Genomic DNA, 21,031 nt, shown 5'->3' on the forward strand with positions numbered 1-21,031 from the left:
CGCACAAACGCACGCACATAGCCCACCGGCCCACTCACCGTCATGCGCGTCGCTCCCACGGCTGCAGTTGCTACAAATGTGCTTGATTTCCTTCCCGATGTGACAATGTATGGCGAATGGCGTGTTATTGTTGTTGTTGTAGTGCGCGTCGGTGCCTTGATGGCCCTTCCTGCCGCCGATAGACATGATTTTAGCCAGGCTGAAGGCGTTCTTCTTGGGCTTTTCCGTAGCCATGGCCGGAGCCGGAGTCGGAGCCAGGGGGGCGTGCACCGTGCTGTGCCGGGCGAGCCACCAGGTATCGTGCATGGTTATGGACGCGGGGTGGTCCACGCTAGGGTAGTGCGCCGTCTTGAACATTTCTCTTCAGACGGGTTGCCGAGGGAACGTGGAAAGAAAAAGCGAGATGACGGACAGCAGTGCAGCGCTGCAGTCTGCAGTAGTCTATTGTGGCTAATCCGCCATCGGGAGAGCAGAGCAACGCGTTTTGCTGATTGGTTGAGCCGTGCGCACCTCTAATAGAAAAGCACGGGCAGGAGAGTTTATTATGCTTGGTCATGTGACAACACACGCGCACACGTATTTAGGTACGCGCACACACACACACTGCCTAATTTGTAGAGAGAGGTATGCAATCAGGCCAATTAGTCATTTGAAAATATGATACAGAAATCCAAATTTGCATAATTTAACTACGTTTGGATTTTTTTGTTATTGAAATATTACATGTCTACACAGAATTTAGCTAGTTTTAAAAGTACATTAGGTGTTAAAAGAGATGGAAGTCAATTTCTTTCCATTTTTAATGTTTGTAAAAAGATTTATTGTTAATCTACTTGCTTATGTACTACTAAAGATGGATTAGAATTGTTTTAGTGATAGCAGCAAAGCACTTCTTCAAGTATGTCTAACATGTACACAATCAGAAACTCATGCTACATAGAAAATGTGATCTATTTGTCAAATTACATAACACAATCAAACCACCTTCACCTGCAGCTCATAAATAATATGAAAGCAGTCTATGCTAAATCACACTAAAGCACAAAAAAATGATTTCCCTTATTTTATTCACGTTTAAATTTGAAGCAAGGCACCAATCTGAAATGTTTCATTTTGATGAAAACATGTACTTTGATTGAGAGTGATTTACCAGTACATTACAGCATGCATACTATTTTACATGTGGCTACAGCTGCTCTTTTGACTAGCAGAATCAGAGCAATAGGGATAATCCCCAATTAACCACAAACATAAAATACACTGAGCCACAGACACTGGGACACATAATTTATTTATGAATCACAGAAGGGACAACAGACATGAATGTAATGCTAGCAGAGGAACAGAAAAGCACCCGTTGGGGGTAATTCATACTCTCAAAGCCCAGAGATGCAGCATTTGGGAGCTTGATCAGCACTTCAAATAACTCAGCCTCAAATTAGAGGCACATTAAATATTCCCTGTAAGCCTCAGAGTTTCTTTATCAGCAGTTAACATAATTGTGGGGAATTGATCAAGATGGTGTCAAACAATTACAAAGATCACACATTTACCATGTTTACTGCAGACCTTAGTAAATGTAATGGAAACCTAAACTACATTTTTTTTTAAAATGGGTCATTGAGTTAGTAAGAGTTGAAAAATATCAAGTATGATTTACAGTTTATTTATTTCTTTACTGTTCTATTTGGTTGAAAATGGCTTCCATTATTGCCGTGCAGATTTTAGTTAGGAAAAGATTAAGAAACAACTTTTGACATAGCAGGCTGTCACTACAAATTTGCTGCTCCTTCTGTCAGTATTGCTCTGCCCCAATCCCATCTGTCATTTAGAGTCAGTACTCACTCAAGAGTTGCATTCTCAACACGCTACTGCATATCTTAACTTAGCTCCAGAGACACACTTAGCCTAGGCTTCATCCAAACATATTCTACATCACATCTCCTCATTAAGGTTACAGGCCAATTACAGGGCACAGTTGGAAAAATTAGCATGGCATACAGTCATCACAGGTGTCACAGGGGGTGCTGGAGCCTAACTCGGCTGACTTCAGGCCCCAGGCAGGGATACCCTGAATTGGTGGCCAGCCAGCAGGGCACAAGGAGACAGACAGACAGAAAACTATTCACACTCACATTCATACCTAGGTGCAAGAAACAACCGTGCATGTCTTTGGCATGTGGGAGGAAACCAGAGTACCCAGAGAAAACCCACACAAGCCCAGGGTAAACATGCAAAATGCACACAGTGAGGACCAACCTGAGATCAAAACTCTCTTATTCTTGAGGTAAGTAACTAAATTTACAATATCTCCTTTACTTGTTTATACACAAACATACACAAATAAATATTTAGTTTTCAGTTTAAAACCATGAATACATATAGTGTAAATTAAAGTGTTCCAGTGGAAGATCAGTGCTCATCATCAGAGAGCTAGAATTGGCTGCCATGCACTCTATGAAGCAGCTTTTACAATGCTGCTATCTTGTGGGCTACCTTGGTAAGTTCTAACTTCGAGCAAATCCAAATATTTATCCTTTATTATTTCCTTTGTGCCATGAATAAATGTCTATTTTTATGTATTTTATTTTTCCTCTCATCAGCTAGATATTTAAAAAAAATAAAAATGTTGACTGTCCTTCAAAAAATATAACCTCTAGATATTTGAGATCTATAAATATCACACTTTCTTGCTTACATAACCCTGACTGCAAATGTATAGTGTTGCATTCATTCATGTTCCGTACTTCTCGAGGGTTGTGTGGGTGCTGGTGCACATCCCAGCAAACTGCAGGCAGTTAGTGGAATACACCCTGAATCGGTTTCCAGTTGCAGACATCTATAATAATTCTAAATCAAATGGTTGTAGTATGAATACATTCTTTCCATGACTAACGTCTTATTTTTATTGTCGATTTAGCATACAGGAAAGTAATATAGGAACATTTAGAATTATACCTAACCTTTCGTGGAGAAGCGGTAGAACTTTGCCATCTGGTTTTTTTTTTAAGCTCTTCAGTTGTGTACATTGTTCAAAGGCCCGTTTTGGTCCCTGAATTTTTCATGACTAACTTGACATTCAAAACAAGATTTGTTTTTCTCCATTGGTACAGAACATCGTCAATGCTGACAGTGAATCTGGTCGTAACTTTAGTTTACGTAGCCTACAGAACAGAAAATATTTTGTAATTGGCTAATGGTGGAGAGTGGGACAATTTTTACATATTTTTTAAAACCTGTTTCTTTAATATCTATTGAAATATTAAGGCGATGTCATCAATAATTGCTTTACAAATCCTGTGTAATGCTGCTTTAATGCCCCTTCTTATGGAGTAGCGAATTCTTCCGAGCTGAGCAAAATTTCAGCCCCTTGTTACACTTTGGATAATGAGTATCCAAGGACCAATCACCAGCGTTTTCAAGAGAGCAATCATGAACTTGTATCATTAAAAAAACATTTTTCGGGGAAGCTTCTGTGAAAAAAATATATTTAACAAAGTGTTAAGTTTATTAATAAGTTATTTTCCTATATATATGTACAGCACTGAAGGACTGCTGAATGGTGCAATGCAGCTTTGACTAAGCTGACTTGGAGTGGTTGTTGAAGGGACTCTTACTCAGCAAAAATGCAACAACACTGTGCACAATGCAAGCAGCGTTGGGAGTATCCACAATAGAGGGATGCAAAGTAAACAATCTGAATTAAATTGGGTAGTATAGTCAAGTTGGCTATATACAGAATTGATGGTGTCCTTAATTTTTGTGGAGGTGTTGAGTCCATAAATATGCCTGAAATATGGTAATTTGGCTACAAATCCCTTATGGACTGGATTTTGGCTAACCAACAGTTCATTGTAAAAACAGAATCAGTATTCTCCCCATTGTCCACTGCTTAAATGTTGCATTTGCGATCTTCTCTGTGCTCAATGAGCTGACACACTTACTAAAAATATGAGCCATAAGCACAGTCATGTCACTTTCATTCTGCTCACTTGGTGGTAAAACAACACACGCAGAAGGAAAAAGTGTTATTTGTCAGATGGAAGCACATCACAGCAAGAAGCTATCCCATTTTCCATCAAGTGCACCACATAAGAGCTATTAAAGAAGACTACGTATGTCAAAGGAGTGAGCAGTTTCATTACTTCTGAAATCCTATTCCTTTTCTCTGGGCTGTGTTGGATATTGCATTACTATTTTTACTCCTATTTTTTTCCAGGCTTATGTTTTATTCAGAAAAAGAGGGCTGGAGCGCAGCCAAGCGGGGAAGATAGATGTCTTTTTTTTTTGGATGCAAGACTTGACATAGTTTGGACTGTCAGTTTTCAGTTTTAGGGGTTAAGCACTCTTGCCACCTATTACCACCACCACGCTTGCTGCATAAAACACGTCATACTGCTTGGTTGACTTAATTTAATATCCCCTAAATCAATTTAAATGAGTGAAATTACAGTTTTGATTATTTATCTAGCAGTGATTACTCACTACCAGCCCTGGATTGGACATCTATCCCCATTAATAACACTGAAACAGCATAATTCACAATTAGGCCTCCCAGATCAAATTATTTGGTTGTCCCGTCACCATCAAATGCAGAGAATGAGTGAGCTAAAATGTTGTACTTTTACTCTACTCAATTTCATTTCATAACTTATATAAATCATCTTTCTTGATAGAAAGACTTAGCTAGCTCTACTGCAGAAATCCATCCCACCAAGTATCTGGAGAATATCGATTGAACTCTTTTGGGCAGTTTGCTGCACAGAGCAATGGCAGCACAAAAAGCGCCCTTTTAGTTACGTATGGCTACAGTTCAGATACTGCTTTGAATCGTTGTTTCATCAATGCACCAATTGAATATGAATTAATGTATGTATATATGAATAGAGCAGGCCATCATACATTTGTTGAGATTATGCCAGGGGATTTGAGGGATTAACAAAGAATGCAGTGGGTGGGTGTCAATTGGTATTCTAAATGTGTCTGTGCATACCAAATAATTAACATTTCGACACTTAATGAGAAAATTGCACAGGAAGGCTAACAGTAAATTATCATCTTTTAATGCCGTTTACACAAAGGCTGCGGCGGTGACCAGGTGGGGGGCACCCTTAATTGATAGCCAGAAATATGGTCTTCACTCATATAGATGGGCATGAGTATGAGCATGGTTGTCTATCTGAGTTGTGCCCTGTGATTGGCTCGCCACCCATTTAGGGTAACCCTGCCTGATGCCCATAGTTAACTGGGTTAGGCACTCCCCTGTGATCATTGAGAGGATAAGCAGTTCAGAAAATTAATGAATGAATGGATCAAACATATTTGTTTGTGCCATTAGTTTCAGATTTTTTTAAACAGTAGGTTATTTAATGACCAACATACAGAGAAATTTAACAAACTACACGCAAATGCCCTTGTAAACAAACAACAATTTACTCATAGCTCTTATTTTGTCAATCTCTTTGCATCTCACTTGGGTGTTGAGTAGTGCTGTGTTTCCATAAAAAAATACATTTGAAAAAAATCATTCAAATGCCACAACCTTGCCCACAAGCCTTTTGGTTTCCTTAGCAATAAGCCAGCGAAAAATCTGATCTACTTTTTCAGGTGGAAGTGAGTCAACAACGCTGTTGTACATGTCGCCCCCATAGCCTCCATGCGCTCGATGGGTTTGTTGTAGAATAGAGAGAGAACAAATGTACAATGTTGGCTCCAACAAGCTTCTCTTAATAGGATGTGCACAATAAATGTACTGGTGTGCTATTAAATCATATCTAAAACCACAACATGTATTCACTTGTGCTCACACATACACACCTTCATTGACTACAAATGACTCATCTACACTTTACCGTGGCCTTTCCTAAGTAAAAATGTCTGCCATTTGTCTGTATCCCTCCTCTCTCTCTCTTTCTATCCATCCATCCATCCATCCATCGATCATTTGTCCAACAATAACACAGCTGAGTGTGCCCCACCACACACACACACACACACACAAAAAGTCATGTTACCATAGCAACGGGATGCGAGCTGCCTTGTAAAAGCTGATGGTGACGTATAAATAATGAGAGTGCATTGCGGGATGCTTGGTCAGAAAACATTTTTTTTTGTTTGACCAGCAGCAGCACAACATGGAGATTGGGGGGCAACTCCAGGACACGTTGACGCCTATTCTCCTTATGTAATCATACTGGTAGTAATTACCAAGCACTGAAAACGTTGCTATCCACTTCCACGTTTGCAGTACCAGTCCACAAAGTTGCATAACATCTGACCATTGAAATGGAGTGAGAAATCAGCTACTGTACTGTAACTGTGTTATTTACGGTTTGAGCAAAATGATCATGTAAATCCTACCTGTTCGCAGGTTGAAGGAGAAGCGAGCCTCGACCAGATATGGGGTGTCGCTCCTGGAGCGCAGTCTGCGGATGAGTCGGCGGTCAGTGCGGTCCGGAGTGGTCGCCATCAACCCGGGCCAGAGTCCGCCGGTGACTGCTGGCCAACTGGGGCGCGCTCAACCACCAGCACCAGCACCACCGTGGCAGCCACGCTGGGAGGGAGATATTGATGATGAGGGGGGAGAGGAAGAAGAAGAAGAAGAGGAGGAGGAGGAATATGCGAGAGAGATAGAGAGTGAAGTGGAGAGCGGGGGCTGAATTCATTCACATTGTGCAGCAGCAACCAACAGACCAACGTCATACTATTCATGCACTGTACTTTATATAATATATTGCTGCTCCTAAAAGAAAAAAAATGTAGATATGGAGAATTTTCATAAAAGTGATAGGTTATTTGCCATAATGAATAATTCCAATGGTTTTGGGACAAAGCATATATTTAAATCTGAACTTTAACTCACAATAGCTTGCATTGATTTAAAATTTGCATTGAAAAAGAATAGGCAAACAAATATAAATAAATAAGTACATTTAAAAAAAAACTGACCAAAGTTACCCAAAATAAAACCAAATATGTAGTACTCAGGAGAATATAAATAAATACAATCAAATAAATAGAAAGGAAAGCAAAATTGAAATGATAAAATACAGTTTCGGTTCTTTTAAAAACCAAAATAAGGATAGAACTTCGCTACAAATGATAGTAGTAGTATGTAGTAGTACTGTTTTAATACATTTTTGTTAGAGGGCAAGCATGAATCAGTGCAGTATCGTTAAAGTCCCAGCAGAGGTCAGCCTTTAACACTGTTGTATCTGCGACACTTGGATATAACCGTTTAAAACTCTTGTGGCGATGATAAAAAGCGATGCCGAGCACTCACCTATATCTTTTACCAAGTTTGATAGTGCTAAAAGTCGCCACGCCGTGATCATCCATATCAGCAAGGAAAACTTTTTTGTCAGCTCCGCATTGTCAAGTCAGCTTTACGACACTTAGCTCAGATTTCCGACATTTATCCGTGGCGAAAAAGTAAATAAACCAGCCTCTCGTCACTCTGCATTTTGAAGCCATCAAAAGAGCGTCAAATTCCGGTAGGTACGTCGTGTGGATAATCGCAAAAAAGACCATTAAGATCGCATCCAGGCTGCACGATTTTGTCGAGCGACATGTTTTAAAAGTTACAAAAAAGGCGAACGTTTGTCCAGGAAGCAACTCGTATAGCAATATCTCGCGAGACAAACAAACCTCAAACTTGTAAATAAGGCAAACCGATCCGTCACTTTGTTAAAAATATGCAAAATATAGATAAAATCGTCCTTAGCAATCTGTTTTTCTTGTGAACATATGTGACAATTACTTTAACTAGCTCTAGATACGACGATCTTGCATGGTGCACGTGAGGAGGCTTTGTCGCACAAACAAATGACAACACTGTTAAAGTTCATATATTTTGACATGACTATCTTATGTTATAGTATACGATACTGTGCATGTCAAACAATACCATTCCAAGCATACTATAGTATTCAAAACTATACCATACTGTTCCTAACTATATACCATACTATACTATACATCCCAATTATATACTATACTATTTCCAAACTACAAAACCATACTATTTCCAAACTATACCATACCATACTATTTTCAAATTATAATTCCATGCTATTTCCAAACTACAATACTAAAACAGGAAATGTAATGCTTCATAATGAGTATTTCCAATTTTTGGAGTCCAGATTTTATGTGACAATCCCATTTCTCTACTCTAGTAGAACCTGATTGTACACATTTTTTTGGACGCACCTGGAAAGCAAGCACCCAGTTGCTATAATAAACAACAAACTATTCTTTTGTTTGCCTTTTCATAATGAGCAATTCTCAGCCTTTCAAAAGTACTCAAGTTTTTATCCCCAAGAGATATGATGGCATTAATAAAATAAACAATTGGTAATGGAGGAAGTTTTGCAATTTCTATTCGTATAAATCATGTCATATTTTAGTTGAGAATGTCTTTCATTTCTCTTTCAGGAACAATGCTGCTTCGACGTCGAGCTATCGTCTCATTTGGCCTCCGTATGTGTTCAGCTCATGCCACCACAGGACTTTTGGTGGACAGACCGAGCTCCAGCTCAGGTATTATCCATATTAAACAACTTCAATTTACAGTGGGGAAGCACTTCCTGAAGATATTTGATCAGTAAAACAATGATTAAAAGATAAAAAATAACAAAGTGGAAACTTACAAATTGTTTTCTTATTGTTTCCCCAACTGACAGCAGAGGTAAAATTCTGCCACAACTGTAATATACTCCCTCTGTGCATATTTAATGGTAAAGCATCCCTTTAAATATTTATTATTTTCTTTCTTTTCAGATATGTCTGAATTTCGGAAGGCCTTCTCCAAAGCCAAACGCATAGCAATTATCACCGGAGCTGGAGTTAGTGCTGAAAGTGGAGTGCCGACGTTCCGGGGCGAACATGAAAAATGGAGGAAGTGGCAATCCCAAGTGTGTTCCTTTTGATAACTGATAGTGTAATTCTTCAACATTTTTATTTTCTCGACAATAGCAGTTAAAAAACTTACTGTGTATTTAATGTTTCCATTCTAAATGCCCTTGTTCTTTCCTACCTCAAGTACCACAACACATACTGTCCATACAATACATATACCCAATGAATGAATTAATGTAATATGTTTTCCCCTTCATTTCCATCCCAAAGCATTGATTCAACCCACTGTAATCTATGCCTTTGATTTGGCAGGACCTGGCTTCCCCCGAGGCCTTCTCACGCTATCCTTCCCGAGTCTGGGAGTTCTACCATCACAGACGAGAAGTAGCGTTGAGCAAGAAACCCAACGCCGCACACGTGGCAATAGCCGAGTGTGAGGCCCGGCTTAAAAAGCAGGGCCGCAACGTTGTGGTCATTACGCAGTGCATCGACGACCTGCACCAACAGGCCGGCTCCAAACATGTGCTCAAGATTCACGGTGGGTGGCCGTGTTGGTACCATAGAATTCAAAATGTGTCAGTTTTAAAAATGAAAAATCATAATGCAATTGAATAATCAACAATGAAACAATGCAGGTAGCCTGACAGAGACACGCTGTCTTAGTTGTGGTGATGTGGATGTCAACAAGCGCAGCCCAATATGTGCAGCCCTCAAAAACAAGGGGTATAAAACACAGTTTGCCCTACGACTACAGAACTTAATGAATGATTTTTTACGGTTCACATATTTAATCCCCCATTCTTCTTGTGTGCATATTGTAGTTCACCTGACCCTGATGTGGCTGAGGCTGACATTCCAGTGGATAGGCTGCCAAGGTTAGACTTGTGTCTTGTTTAGTATTTATATAAGGATTATAAATTCAGGATCTTTTACTGTCTTTTGAAAAGTATCTTTCTGTTTATATACACCTAGATAGGACATTAGATAGGAAGTCCTGGACTGGTGTTGATGTAAATGATTTTTCTTGTGTTTATCAAATTAGCATGGTTGTATATGAACTTGTAGCTGGTTAAATTCTCAAGTTAAGCACTAGAGAGCAGTAGTAGACTGATGCTGTATTTAATAAAGTTAAACCCACCTTCATCGTGAATTGCCACAGCCTAAGTTTTTGGTGTTTTCACCGCCATTTGTACCACTAGAAAACAAAAACTACTACTTTTTCTCCTGCTTGATCCATCCATGCATGAATCGGCATTGAATATTTGTCACCTAATAAATTCTTGTGTGAGTGTGTAACCATTTTCTTTCTATGTTATCAGTATTTGGAATATGAGTGTGTGTTTTGAGTACATTTATTTACCTGAAACCTTTCTGTGCTTTTAACAAGGTGTTCTGAAAGTGATTGCAAAGGTCTGCTGAGGCCGAATGTGGTGTTCTTTGGTGAGACGCTGGACTCACACCTCCTGACCAAAGTGGAAAAAGAGCTGGAAATTTGCGATCTTTGTTTAGTGGTAAGCAATGTGTATAGTGGACCAATTAATCACTATAGTTAATGCAAAACACAGGACTGAGTTGGAAAAACAAGTTTGATTGTGAAAATAATACATACTTTCTCCAAATAAAACCATTGTTTTTTACTTTATTGTATTTTGATATTTCTTCCATACAGTATACATTATGTTAGAGAAATAAAAAGGTGTGGATTGGATTGGATTGGATAACTTTATTCATCCCGTAATCGGGAAATTTCTTGATTTATTTGCTTGCTCACAGAACCAACTAAACCTAAAAATCAAGGTACTTTTTACCTATTACGAAAAAATACACTACCTTCATCTTAATAAGAGCACTTGCAGTTAAATAAATTATGCAAAGATTATAAGAACATCTTGTTTCAATTTTCAACTTATACCGCTGTATATTTCCCTCTAGGTGGGTACGTCTTCTATTGTTTACCCAGCAGCCATGTTTGGCCCTCAGGTGGCATCCAGAGGTGTCCCAGTGGCAGAATTCAATCTCCGAGCAACACCCAAGTCAGAGTACTTTACGTAAGTAGTAGTAAAAGTAGGAATCTAACTAAATAGCTAATGGCAGATGAATTCATCCTTTTCATCATTAGCTTTCGTATCAAAGCACAATGTCTCATTGGGTGCAGGTACCACTTTCTCGGGCCTTGTGGAACAACACTGCCGGCAGCTTTGGCACAACATCAGTCAGAGGTTGTCTAATGTACCCGCAGGAGAATGGTGGGAAGCCACTCTTTAGGGCGTAAGAGAGTTGCTTTTGTTGTTTTCTTCCACAAATGTTTGCCTTACGAGCAGTTGTAATGGTTTTGGTGCTTTGGTTGTAGCTCTGCATATCTGCCAATACTTGAATATACAAATCAGATATTATGTTGCTATGCAAAGTAATTGCTGATCAAAGCAATGTCACACATCAAGGTGTTTTAGAGGTACTATTGCTTTCGTTTTGGGGGTAGTGGGCTTTGAGCCTCTGCTGTTTTGTAATCTGATATAAGACCGTGGGTGGAATTTAACAAGGATTTTTTGGGGCAAGATGACTCCAGTTCTGTCATCAACGCATTGATGCAGATGCCTTGGACAAATATTTGCTTTAATCTTTACAAAGCCATTGTATCTCAAGTTACATTTATTCTCAGGCTCACTGACATCAGTGTAGTAACATATCTTGTGTGATTAATTTAATGCCATCAAACACACAGCGTTTCCTATTTGTGTAAAAACTATAATGCACCTCTTATCATGCTTAATCATAGTAAATCAATGCAATTTTTTGGAAAGTTATTAAAACATTTGATCTGCATTTGTTTGCCTTGCATTGTTATACTATTTTTTTCAGGATACACTATACAACATATTCCAATTATTTTTAACAACTTTTAAAAAATGGCAATAGTGTACAGATCTTTTTTTGTATTCCAACAAGGTAGTAAAGCATATTTAAAGTGATTGTAGTGTCACTTAGTGACAAAATTTGTGAATTACAACTTAATCAACTACTTGAGTATTTTCTGCCAGCACCATCATTGACCTTTGTAGCACTAAACTACAAAATAATATATAATAATAGTTGCCATAGGCAATAACTACACAATTTGCAAGCTGGGGTCGTGATGAAGGTATTATCTATTTATAGCACAAAACACTGAAAGGGAGACGAATGTGCTTATCATGCACGCACTCACACATCCTCTATCCCAGGGTCTTCTTGCTAACCCTTCCCTGAACTGTGTGTGTGTTTAAAAGACTGCTTCTGTGACAAATCCTTGTTGTCAATCTCCGGTCTCCCCATCCTTTTATTATTTTGGCATCACGCTGATGAAAGCTGTTTGTTTGCGTCTTCGAGCTCTGTGACACTAACAGAGAGAGACAAACACTTAGCATTTCCCCCCCCCCCCAAGTGTTTGTGTTTCTTTGTTGCTTGTTTCAATGTATAAACACAGGTTTGCATCCCTCTCACCCACCACCTCCCACGCAATGAGTTGTTTTAGCACACCTAAAATGGGGGCCCAGGTGCAGGCTAATCTGTTCGAGCTCGCCACTAATTAGGATCAAGGCTAGGGACCACTTTCTCTCGGTTATTGATCACTGGCCAGAGTAGTATTTGTCTCCTGTACAAGAGCAGCACATGGCACCCAATCACAGACCCTCAAAGGCTTGTTTTTTTCGGAGCTTGTTTGTGTCAAATGCAATTCAATTTTCCGATGAGGTGGGACAATTTGTTTTTGTCAAAGTGTTTGACCTGAAATTACCTTTGGCTATTTGTATTTAAAACATATATTTTACAGTGATTGTCGAGTAGCTGATTGTGTATTAGTCTATTTGCCTGATGCAGGTAGACTAGGATCGATTGCCTCACTGGTGGTGTTATTATCAGTACAAATGATTGGCTTTCTCTGTATCCTACAACTGACTGGCGACCAGTTTATAAGTCAGCTGAGATAAGCTCCAGCACCCCACTGCCCTGTTGGAAATGTGTAGCTAAATAGTTGATCTAATTTCAATGGCAGTGAATAAGTAAAGGATGGTTGCTAAAACACCAACATCGCAGATATTTCACACTTTTTAACACATAAACATGTGTTTTTATTTAGTGTGATGTCATTCACTTGAAAGCATATTTTCAGCTGTACTTAAGTGAGCATCAGTCAGCATTCCATCTTGTCTGGCCAGCCTTTTAAATCGCAGTGCAAGCGGCTTGCGTGACCTTGCCTCGCCGCCTGTGAGCTGTCAAGTGGTCTATATCGAAAGATGAATAACGTTGAAATCCTGGATTTGTCATTTAATGCAGGTTGAAGCCGCCGAGGGGTGCAATGGCAGATCGTTTCCACCTGGCCCTAACTCGGAAATTGGGTGGTTTTCTTTATGATGTGACAAAAATTCAGTCCTAAGGTTTTAAGTATATTACAAACAATTTTTGGGTTTCTAAATTGAAATAATTTCTTGCATTTTTACAGACACTTAACAAAATAAGTATAATTTGCCACAGCCTATTATTATAATAATACAACATTCATGTAATCCTCGCATGAATGCTGTTCAGACTGTACCACTATTCTGTAAAATCTAAACATGTCAAATTTAAACCCAAAAGTGGGTTATTTCCAGATTTGAAAATATTACATTCCATTTGACTGGGCCACATCAAACTGAATCTCACTTAAAACAGATGGAGGCAAAAAGATCCTATTTAAATGACTTCAGGCTTCTTACGAACGGAGCCAAAGACAACATGCATTTGCAAATAAACAGTAGGGTTGTACTATAATAAGAAATATTTTATCAGGAAGATAGCATGAGATTGTTATGATTAATAAAAGTGTTATACATGAACGCCAATACTACATTGAAGAAAATACTTTTACTTTAGATGTATACTGATGCATGAATGAAAATGTTTCTGATGCAAAAAAAAGGCCCAAATAGATATCTAATGATGCCAACCATCATTTTATTCGAGTTTTTAAAATGTCATATTAGGAGTAAAATTATCTCACAGGTCTTCGTAGGTTTCTTGACGTTGTTTCAGATGCTCACTTCACTAATATTTTTATGTGTAAAACTTCACTTTTCAGTACATTTCTCCCAATGTTAACATGCAATTATATGTTTATAGACCTATAGAGACTCTTATCTTATCTGGAGCAGGAGTGCAGTGCATTTAGTGGCAACTTCCTTCCTAGCACATTTTAATTAAGAATGACACAAGCTCATTCGCAGCATGCCGACGTTTCCTCTCAGGGGTCTTTTCTGGCAGCTCTTTTCATTTGCTGGTGTTGATCCAAAGTGTCTGCAATTTTCAGGGCGCAGAACACAAGGGTGCAGACATGCACATACACACACCCCTGCCTTTACTGGATCACATTGATGATGCTCATCTGCTTTCTAGTCGAATCATGTGGAGGAAAAAAAAATCCACTCTGGACAGAGTCTGATAATCTGATCACAAGGAGGGAAAACATATTTAAAGGTGACCCTATTGTCGGTATGTGTATACCCCACTTGACATTATCATCCCTGACTATTTTCCAAACAGATCACGGAGGAAGAAATCCTCTCTAAAGACACCCACACCACAAGATAATCAATGCGGCTCCTTCTGACCTTCTTTGTGCTTCTCCACCAACACCCTCAAGGCAAAGAACGCATCTGCGGTAGTCCTTCAAGGTATGATACCATGCTGTTGCTCAGAAATGCCTACTTCTGTCCTGGGTCTAGACTCCATTTTTATTTCCCATAGCTTAATTCTGACCATATATATGGGAAACAAAAATCACTCTTTTATACATCCTACACCACATGATCTTGCAGCTTTAGCTTGGAGCGATAGCTGACATATTTATTCGCCACAAGGAAAGATCTAAAAATTTGTCACGGTACACTAACTAACCATTTCGGGCTATGACTTACTCTGTCCTCAATCATGATGTATTTGACTAGATCCAACCCTGATAACCACATATTCAATGGCTTGGAAAAGTGTGCACCTGAATGGTTGTCTGTTGCCTTGCGGCCTGCAATTGGCCAGCAACCAATTCAGGGTGTTGCCTAGAGTTGGCTGAAATAGGCAGTAGCACCCACATTGTTGAGGATAGGCGGTCTGCTTTTCAGTGCCTTTCTGTCTGAAGGCATACTTTTTGTATGATCAAAGTATGACAAACATGAGTAGAAAAAAGTGGAAGTAAGGATGAGTGATAGAGGAGGCTCATTTCTACTTGCCTTTTGCCCTTGGTGTTGAGATTGAAGACATCAAACTCCCACAGGCCCCCGTCTTTTGTTCTCAAGGGGTGTACGAGGAAGAGTGTGAACCCGCACTTACACCTGAGGCCAGCCAAGGTGCATGGAATAACACTTTTTGGTGTCATACATGGACTCCACTCCCTACACCTCCCCCACCTTTACCCTGGAACATCAAGAGCCGCCTGTCAATCACAGGTAAGTGCGCACACACACACACAAACGACAATTGTGAATGTCACATTTTCAATGCATTCTATGACATTCGCATGAAAACTACCTGAGATATCTTATGAAACTGGCAAAACAAACAATTTTCTTAGATTTTCTTTTGCAAATTTCTCTCGTAAAAAGGAATGATGAGGCGATGATGACAGTAAAATCAATGTGAGATTAATCATGTGGCGGTCAAGTAGCTAAAAATAACAATGTGCTTTCGTTGTATTTGCATATCACCTTTGTGGCAGACGACAACGGTCTCCCTGTCAAAATGCTGTCATTAGCATATACCTTGTAAATGGCAGCACCAGAGCATGTTTGCATAAAATGTACCCATTAAAGCATATCAAATATGACATTTTAGACAAATAGGCTTTATGGCATACATATTATGGAAAACTGTGCATTTAAATTGACTAATATCGTATTAAAACCAACTTGTCTGGGAGTCACCTCTTCGTGAATGGTATAGCTTGGACTCTGAAGCGGATAACTGCATTATAATTTATTTTCGACGTGTTATAATAGTTAACCACTGCTTTTTCTGACATTCTATGACAATTACTTTTCTTTGGCATTTTTGTTCCTCTTAGTTTTTGTTGTAAAGAATTTAGAATACTGAAGAGGCTCCCTTCAACACATTGATTACATTCATTTTTTGGACCTGATGAATTCTTCACCTTAAAAGTCACAAAAGGGTCTCATTTTTATTAGAGCTGAGGTCTCTGAGAAATTAAGGAAATTAAAACTAGGCCATTAAATTGGCCATTTATTTCCTTTGTTCCCATGGAGCAACAGTGTTGGATAAGCGGGAGAGAAAAGGAAAAGGAAGATGTAGGGAACAGAAGGCATGTGAATGTCCTTGTAACATGGCTGGACTTGTGCATGGACACCCATCTGTCAACTTTGTTCCGCCTTCATTTTATGACTGCATGCTGACTAATCTCTAAATGTGGTAATGAATGAATGATGGTGCTGCTTTTGACAACATAGAAAGTGCCTATTTACCACGATCCGTCCATGCACGGTGTCCCCGATTTGTTCACGTAAAGAAAACTCATTACACTGATGAGAGGTGCAAGGGGCTTATCAGTGGATTAATATCCTCTCAAATGTGCTGCTCATAAACCTAATACATACTGCATATGTATTATACCGTCACCAATATTCACGGTTGAACGGTCTGTCGGACAAGTGGTTAGCGTGTTGGCCTAACAGTTCTGAGATTGAGGGTTCCATCCCAGTTCTGGACCTTCTTGTATGGAGTTGGCATGTTCTCCCGGGCTTGCATGTTTTTTTTCCCTGCTTCCTTCCAAAAACAAGCAGGTTAACCTGGTTGAATACTGCAAATTGCCTGTAGGTGCGAGTATGAATGTGAGTGGTTGCCTATTTCCTTGAACCCTACAATACAATTGGTTCACCACCAATTCAGTGTCCCCTGCTTGGTGCCTATAGTTGGCTGGGATAGGCTCCAGCACAGACTATGACCCTTGTGAGGATAAGCCTTATGGAAAATAGATAAATGTACAATATTCAGTTTTGCAACCCTTTCTGTCATCCTTCACTTGAAACAGTTTATAGATTTTCTATGGGAGTTTGCCAGTCAATTAACCCAGTTCCTTTCATGCAACCTTGATTTCGTTAACAAAAATATTCATTCATCCGGATAAAGGACTCAGTAGCATCGAACCACAGCGCAGTTGTTCTCTTTAGGCAAGGCAGCGCTTTTGATATTGGTTCAGGGGTGGATTGAATTAAGGAATGCATGTCTTTGTAGCCAATATGTTATATTTACCTATGTATGGCGGCTTTCCAGTTTCTATGGACTGACCTGGATTTGAACCAAGGTCCCCCAATACACTACTTTTGGAGCAACTCAAATGTTTTTCAGTTTTTGTCGAACAAACTTAACCAAATTTTGAAAACTAGCAAAATACAACAGTGAAAGATTGAAAGTCAATATTATTGACAAAAAACAGAGGCCCCTAAAATTGAATTTTGCTCAAGGATACATACATCATGGAGGCAGAGTGACTTTTTTTGTTGGCATATTTAAGCGTTGAGGATGCAGGGATGAAGCAAGCGATGTGGAGTAAATAAGATTGTTGTAATGACGGAAAGGCGTGTAGGTGGCAGAGGAAAAGAGGATGAGGGAGAGAGAGCGAGAGAGAGAGAGAAGGGGGGACGATATGTGGACAGTCCCATTATTGTCATCGTCTTGAGTCTTTACGTCGGCCTCGCACTGCGCACGCGTGATCCCAGCTGAGCCGCACTAAGTTGCGAGCGGACGTCGCTCCTTCTTGGCATTTTTTTTTTTTTGGGAGAAGGGGGGCGGGGGGGATGTAGTATTCATTTATTCTTGACGTGTAGACATGAAGATCCTAGTACATCGCAGTGGATAAAGTACGCTCTCGCTAGCAAACAAGAAGGGAGCAGAGCAGCAACCACCAGAAGCAGACTACATCTTCAGTTTATGAATGGCCCCGACATGGAGGACGCGCCGTTTGAGAAAGTCCGAAGCCGGCGGAAGAGAAGTCCGTGTCCGCCGGGCTGCCCGGTGAGCAGCATCGCCTGCGAGGATGAGTTCGATTGCAAGGAGCTGGAGTCCCTCTTTCAAAACTATAACCTGAAGCTGGAGCAGACGTCCACGCTTAAGGCTCTGGCCGTCCTCATCGTCATGTCGTCGGCACTGGCCGGCGCGGAGCTCATCGGAGGGGGCGGTCACCCCACCATCTCCAAGGGCTCGCACCCGGTGCACTGCGTCGTCTTCACGTCGCTCTTCATCGTCACTAACGTCAAGTACCTGCAGGTGACCCAGCTGCAGCAGATCGTCAACCTGAGCCTGCTCTTCGGTTTCACCTTCGCCTTCTTGTGCTGTCCATTCTCGCTGGGAGTTGCCGGCTCGGAGCCGCAGACATCCCCCGATCAGGGCGTGTGGCAGTTGGTCCTGGTCACCTTCGTCGCCTATGCTCTGCTGCCCGTCCGGACTTTGCTGGCTGTCCTCTTTGGACTCATGGTGTCTGTCTCGCATCTCATTGTGACAGCCACTTCTGTCAGGACGCAGAAACTGTGGAGGACGGTGAGCACGCGCGCATACACGCGTACGCAGGGAGCTACGTGCAGTTTACTAACAAACGTTCACGCGCTCACCCCCAAACAACACCCCATGCTCTCAAACACTCACACGTGCACGTCATTTGAATTTGCTTTCACACTCACACATTCACACTACTAATGCATTTCATCTTTAATAGGGCAATTTTTGGTCAGAAAATGTTAATCACATTAAGCCTTTGGTGTCCACATACATACATGGAGTGGACATCACATTTTCATTCATGCAGGCTATATTGTTAACAATTGGTATGATATGACCCAAAATGTCCTCATATTTGGACACCAGGTCTTCAATATAATTATTTTATTCCTTTTTATTTGTTTTAAGTTATTACTCATTATTGTATTTAACTGTTATTTCATTAGATTCATTCATTTTCCATACCACTTGTTCTAACAAGAAATGTATTTAACCTATTGGCCACCACCATTGACAGCAAAGATGTCCAATTCATTTAAACTAGGAGGACTGACTGAATTTTCATCTTTCGATGCAATCGAAGATGCTAGACATTCTCAGCATTTTGAATGAAAGTGATTACTGCCAACCTCTCCCGGGCAAAATGGATTGGATGTCTTAGGCTGCCAATGGGCACAGTGAACGAGTGGTTAGTACATCCACCTTACAGGTCTGAGATCGAAGGTTAATTCCTTGGTAAGTTCCAACCTTATGTGTAGAGTTAGGATGTTCTCAATGTGCTCATGTACGCTTTTCCACATTCACAAAAATGAACAACACATTTACATGTCACTCACACATGTAGTCTCACATGGTCCAAAGTACACACCCTCATAAACACACACACACAGTATGGATCTCTATGAGGCCTATCATTTTTTAATGTCACCTTCCTAGGACTTAAGCTGTGTGTACGTACACATTTTTCTATAGCTTGAGGCAAACAGATTCAAGCTAAGGGCACAACTGGAGACGAGCCCTTTCTTGTAAAAGGCCTTGACTGTAGACACACTGAATGAAGTTCCTTTACATTGGGTGGTTAATTAAATGACACCAATTCTTACCTTCTCGCTTCACATGAGCAGCATTTGACCACAGTTGTTTAGAGCAATTTAGAGCAATGCAAGTGATAACTTCCCTTGGAGTGTACAACCAGTTTTTTCCTCTCGGGTTGCACGAGCAAATACTTGGCATTTATTATTGCCTAAACTTGGAATCAAGCAACTAGGGAAAATCTTGAGCAAAAGTATCTTTCAGGGCTCCAGGTTGGATGAAAACTGCTTACCCTCACTTATCTTTTGCTTGGGAGCTCATCCAAAGAGTCCCGCTATTCATGCCCTTAGTAGCCAATGGGGCAGAGGAAACGTTTGAATTGTACACAACGTAGTACAGTCACTGTCAGTGTTAGAGGACAACTGGAGTGGATGCAGATGTGATCCGTTAGGTCTCGTCATTTGATGAACGTGATGTCGCTGAACAAGTCTTCATTTGCCAATTGTTTGTGACTCGTACATGACGACTAGGTTTCGAGGAAGCTATGTTTTGTTGTACTTTGTTGGTAGCAAGTAACTTGAGTATAAATACTTTGTACTTAAGTAAATATGTGTGCTGCTGCTGCTTCTGGCAATATGTGGCTCCAACACTTAATTTCCAGCCATCTCCCCCTGAGGCTGATTCATATCCCTCATGGTAACAGACACACTGTTTCTCCCCCCTGTCCCTCTATTTGTATGACTCACCACTGCTAAGGTCTGCTGAAGTTCATTATTTTGTCAAATCCTTCCCTGGAATATCATTTCACCATACATTGCAAAGAAGAAACACCACTAAATGTTTGTTTGCTGTAATGTCATGGCTCAATGAGTCACAAGGAGCTGTCCTTTGTGCTGAACTAGCTCACAACTTGTGTGTCCTTCGCTGTCAGAAATAGGTTAGAGCAGGAGTTCCTCAATGGCTCTCTATTAATGTAGGCCCGATTTCTGGACTTTATCGACCTGGATTCCAAACTGTTCAGTTTCCTGTTTAATATGCAGATGTCATGGCATGGAAATAGCTCAAAATGGTTCAATTGAACTGTGAGAACACCCTTGCAAATCTCCCGTAATTATTTACAGTTGCTTTGTAACGACGTCCATTAAAAAACTGTTATTTCACAAATAAAATACGAGCATTATTTTCTCGCTCATAATTCCTCCTTAGAATGAGTTTGTAAAAATGTCCCCGGTAGCGTCCTTGTAGACAGCAGTGATATATATGCGCTAACTGCGGTTATTGCAGCATACTTTGTGGAAAAACACATCCATTCACATTCATTGCACATGTCTGTGATGCTGGAGGTTGGTTTATTGTCAGACAAATCATCACAGTGTAACACTAATATGACATTATGACAAACTATTAGATTAAACCAATGCATTTTGAATTAGTTTATCATCACATGGTAGTTTATTGATAAATGAATGGTCTCAAGATATATTGAGAATGCCTTTCTTTCTTTCCACAAATACTAATCTACCTGGATGTTCAAACTAGTAAACTAACCTTGGTGTAAAGGGGGGGGTTAAGGTCGAAGGCAGTCAGGCCAGCGTGCAGTCATCCACTGTGATGGATGTTGCACCTC

At 40.2% G+C, this 21,031-nt stretch overlaps 3 protein-coding genes and 1 long non-coding RNA gene across 8 annotated transcripts in view; 3 read left to right on the forward strand and 1 right to left on the reverse strand.

The window, feature by feature from the left end:
- LOC144202191 (phosphatase and actin regulator 1-like) overlaps window positions 1–7,298 on the reverse strand; it is a 27,830-nt gene extending 20,532 nt beyond the window's left edge. Inside the window, exons 1-2 of one of the 3 annotated variants that reach the window (XM_077725249.1) lie at window positions 7,283–7,298; window positions 6,361–6,553 (exon numbers count right to left, since the gene is read on the reverse strand). In XM_077725249.1, the coding sequence (XP_077581375.1) occupies window positions 6,361–6,469 (109 nt within the window). In that variant the 5' untranslated portion in view covers window positions 6,470–6,553; window positions 7,283–7,298. Of the gene's footprint in view, window positions 1–38; window positions 561–6,360; window positions 6,644–7,282 lie in introns of those variants that run through there. The other 2 variants (XM_077725248.1, XM_077725247.1) reach the window with 2 other exon arrangements.
- Window positions 7,256–11,682, forward strand: LOC144202192 (NAD-dependent protein deacylase sirtuin-5, mitochondrial-like). Of its 2 annotated transcripts, none has more exons than XM_077725252.1 (9): window positions 7,256–7,497; window positions 8,437–8,541; window positions 8,782–8,915; window positions 9,172–9,397; window positions 9,495–9,582; window positions 9,681–9,734; window positions 10,247–10,370; window positions 10,792–10,907; window positions 11,015–11,682. In XM_077725252.1, the coding sequence occupies exons 2-9, from the start codon at window positions 8,442–8,444 to the stop codon at window positions 11,085–11,087; spliced, it is 915 nt and encodes a 304-aa protein (XP_077581378.1). In that variant the 5' UTR covers window positions 7,256–7,497; window positions 8,437–8,441; the 3' UTR covers window positions 11,088–11,682. The 2 variants fall into 2 exon arrangements, with proteins under 2 accessions (XP_077581378.1, XP_077581376.1); XM_077725250.1 differs by having other exon boundaries at window positions 7,257–7,493.
- Window positions 11,683–14,188: 2,506 nt separating this feature from the next.
- LOC144201743 (uncharacterized) lies at window positions 14,189–15,815 on the forward strand. The gene is made up of 3 exons (XR_013327385.1): window positions 14,189–14,349; window positions 14,416–14,546; window positions 15,143–15,815. It is a non-coding gene; the product is annotated as an uncharacterized LOC144201743 (long non-coding RNA).
- Window positions 15,816–17,586: 1,771 nt separating this feature from the next.
- The window catches only part of LOC144201230 (adenylate cyclase type 1-like), a 28,286-nt gene continuing 24,841 nt past the window's right edge, over window positions 17,587–21,031 (forward strand). Inside the window, exon 1 of one of the 2 annotated variants that reach the window (XM_077723710.1) lies at window positions 17,587–18,414. In XM_077723710.1, the coding sequence (XP_077579836.1) occupies window positions 17,809–18,414 (606 nt within the window). In that variant the 5' untranslated portion in view covers window positions 17,587–17,808. The remainder of the gene's footprint in view (window positions 18,415–21,031) is intronic. The other variant, XM_077723709.1, reaches the window with a different exon arrangement.

This window comes from Stigmatopora nigra, chromosome 9 (assembly GCF_051989575.1).
Source record: "Stigmatopora nigra isolate UIUO_SnigA chromosome 9, RoL_Snig_1.1, whole genome shotgun sequence".
Classification (NCBI taxonomy): domain Eukaryota; kingdom Metazoa; phylum Chordata; class Actinopteri; order Syngnathiformes; family Syngnathidae; genus Stigmatopora; species Stigmatopora nigra.

Bases quoted from the DNA above. Each gene is read 5' to 3' on its own strand.
- LOC144202192 (XM_077725252.1), top strand. From the start codon at position 8,442: ATGCTGCTTCGACGTCGAGCTATCGTCTCATTTGGCCTCCGTATGTGT. The intron at 9,583-9,680 runs GTATAAAACACA...TGCATATTGTAG, and splicing joins GCAGCCCTCAAAAACAAGGG to TTCACCTGACCCTGATGTGG. The intron at 10,371-10,791 runs GTAAGCAATGTG...ATTTCCCTCTAG, and splicing joins TTTGCGATCTTTGTTTAGTG to GTGGGTACGTCTTCTATTGT.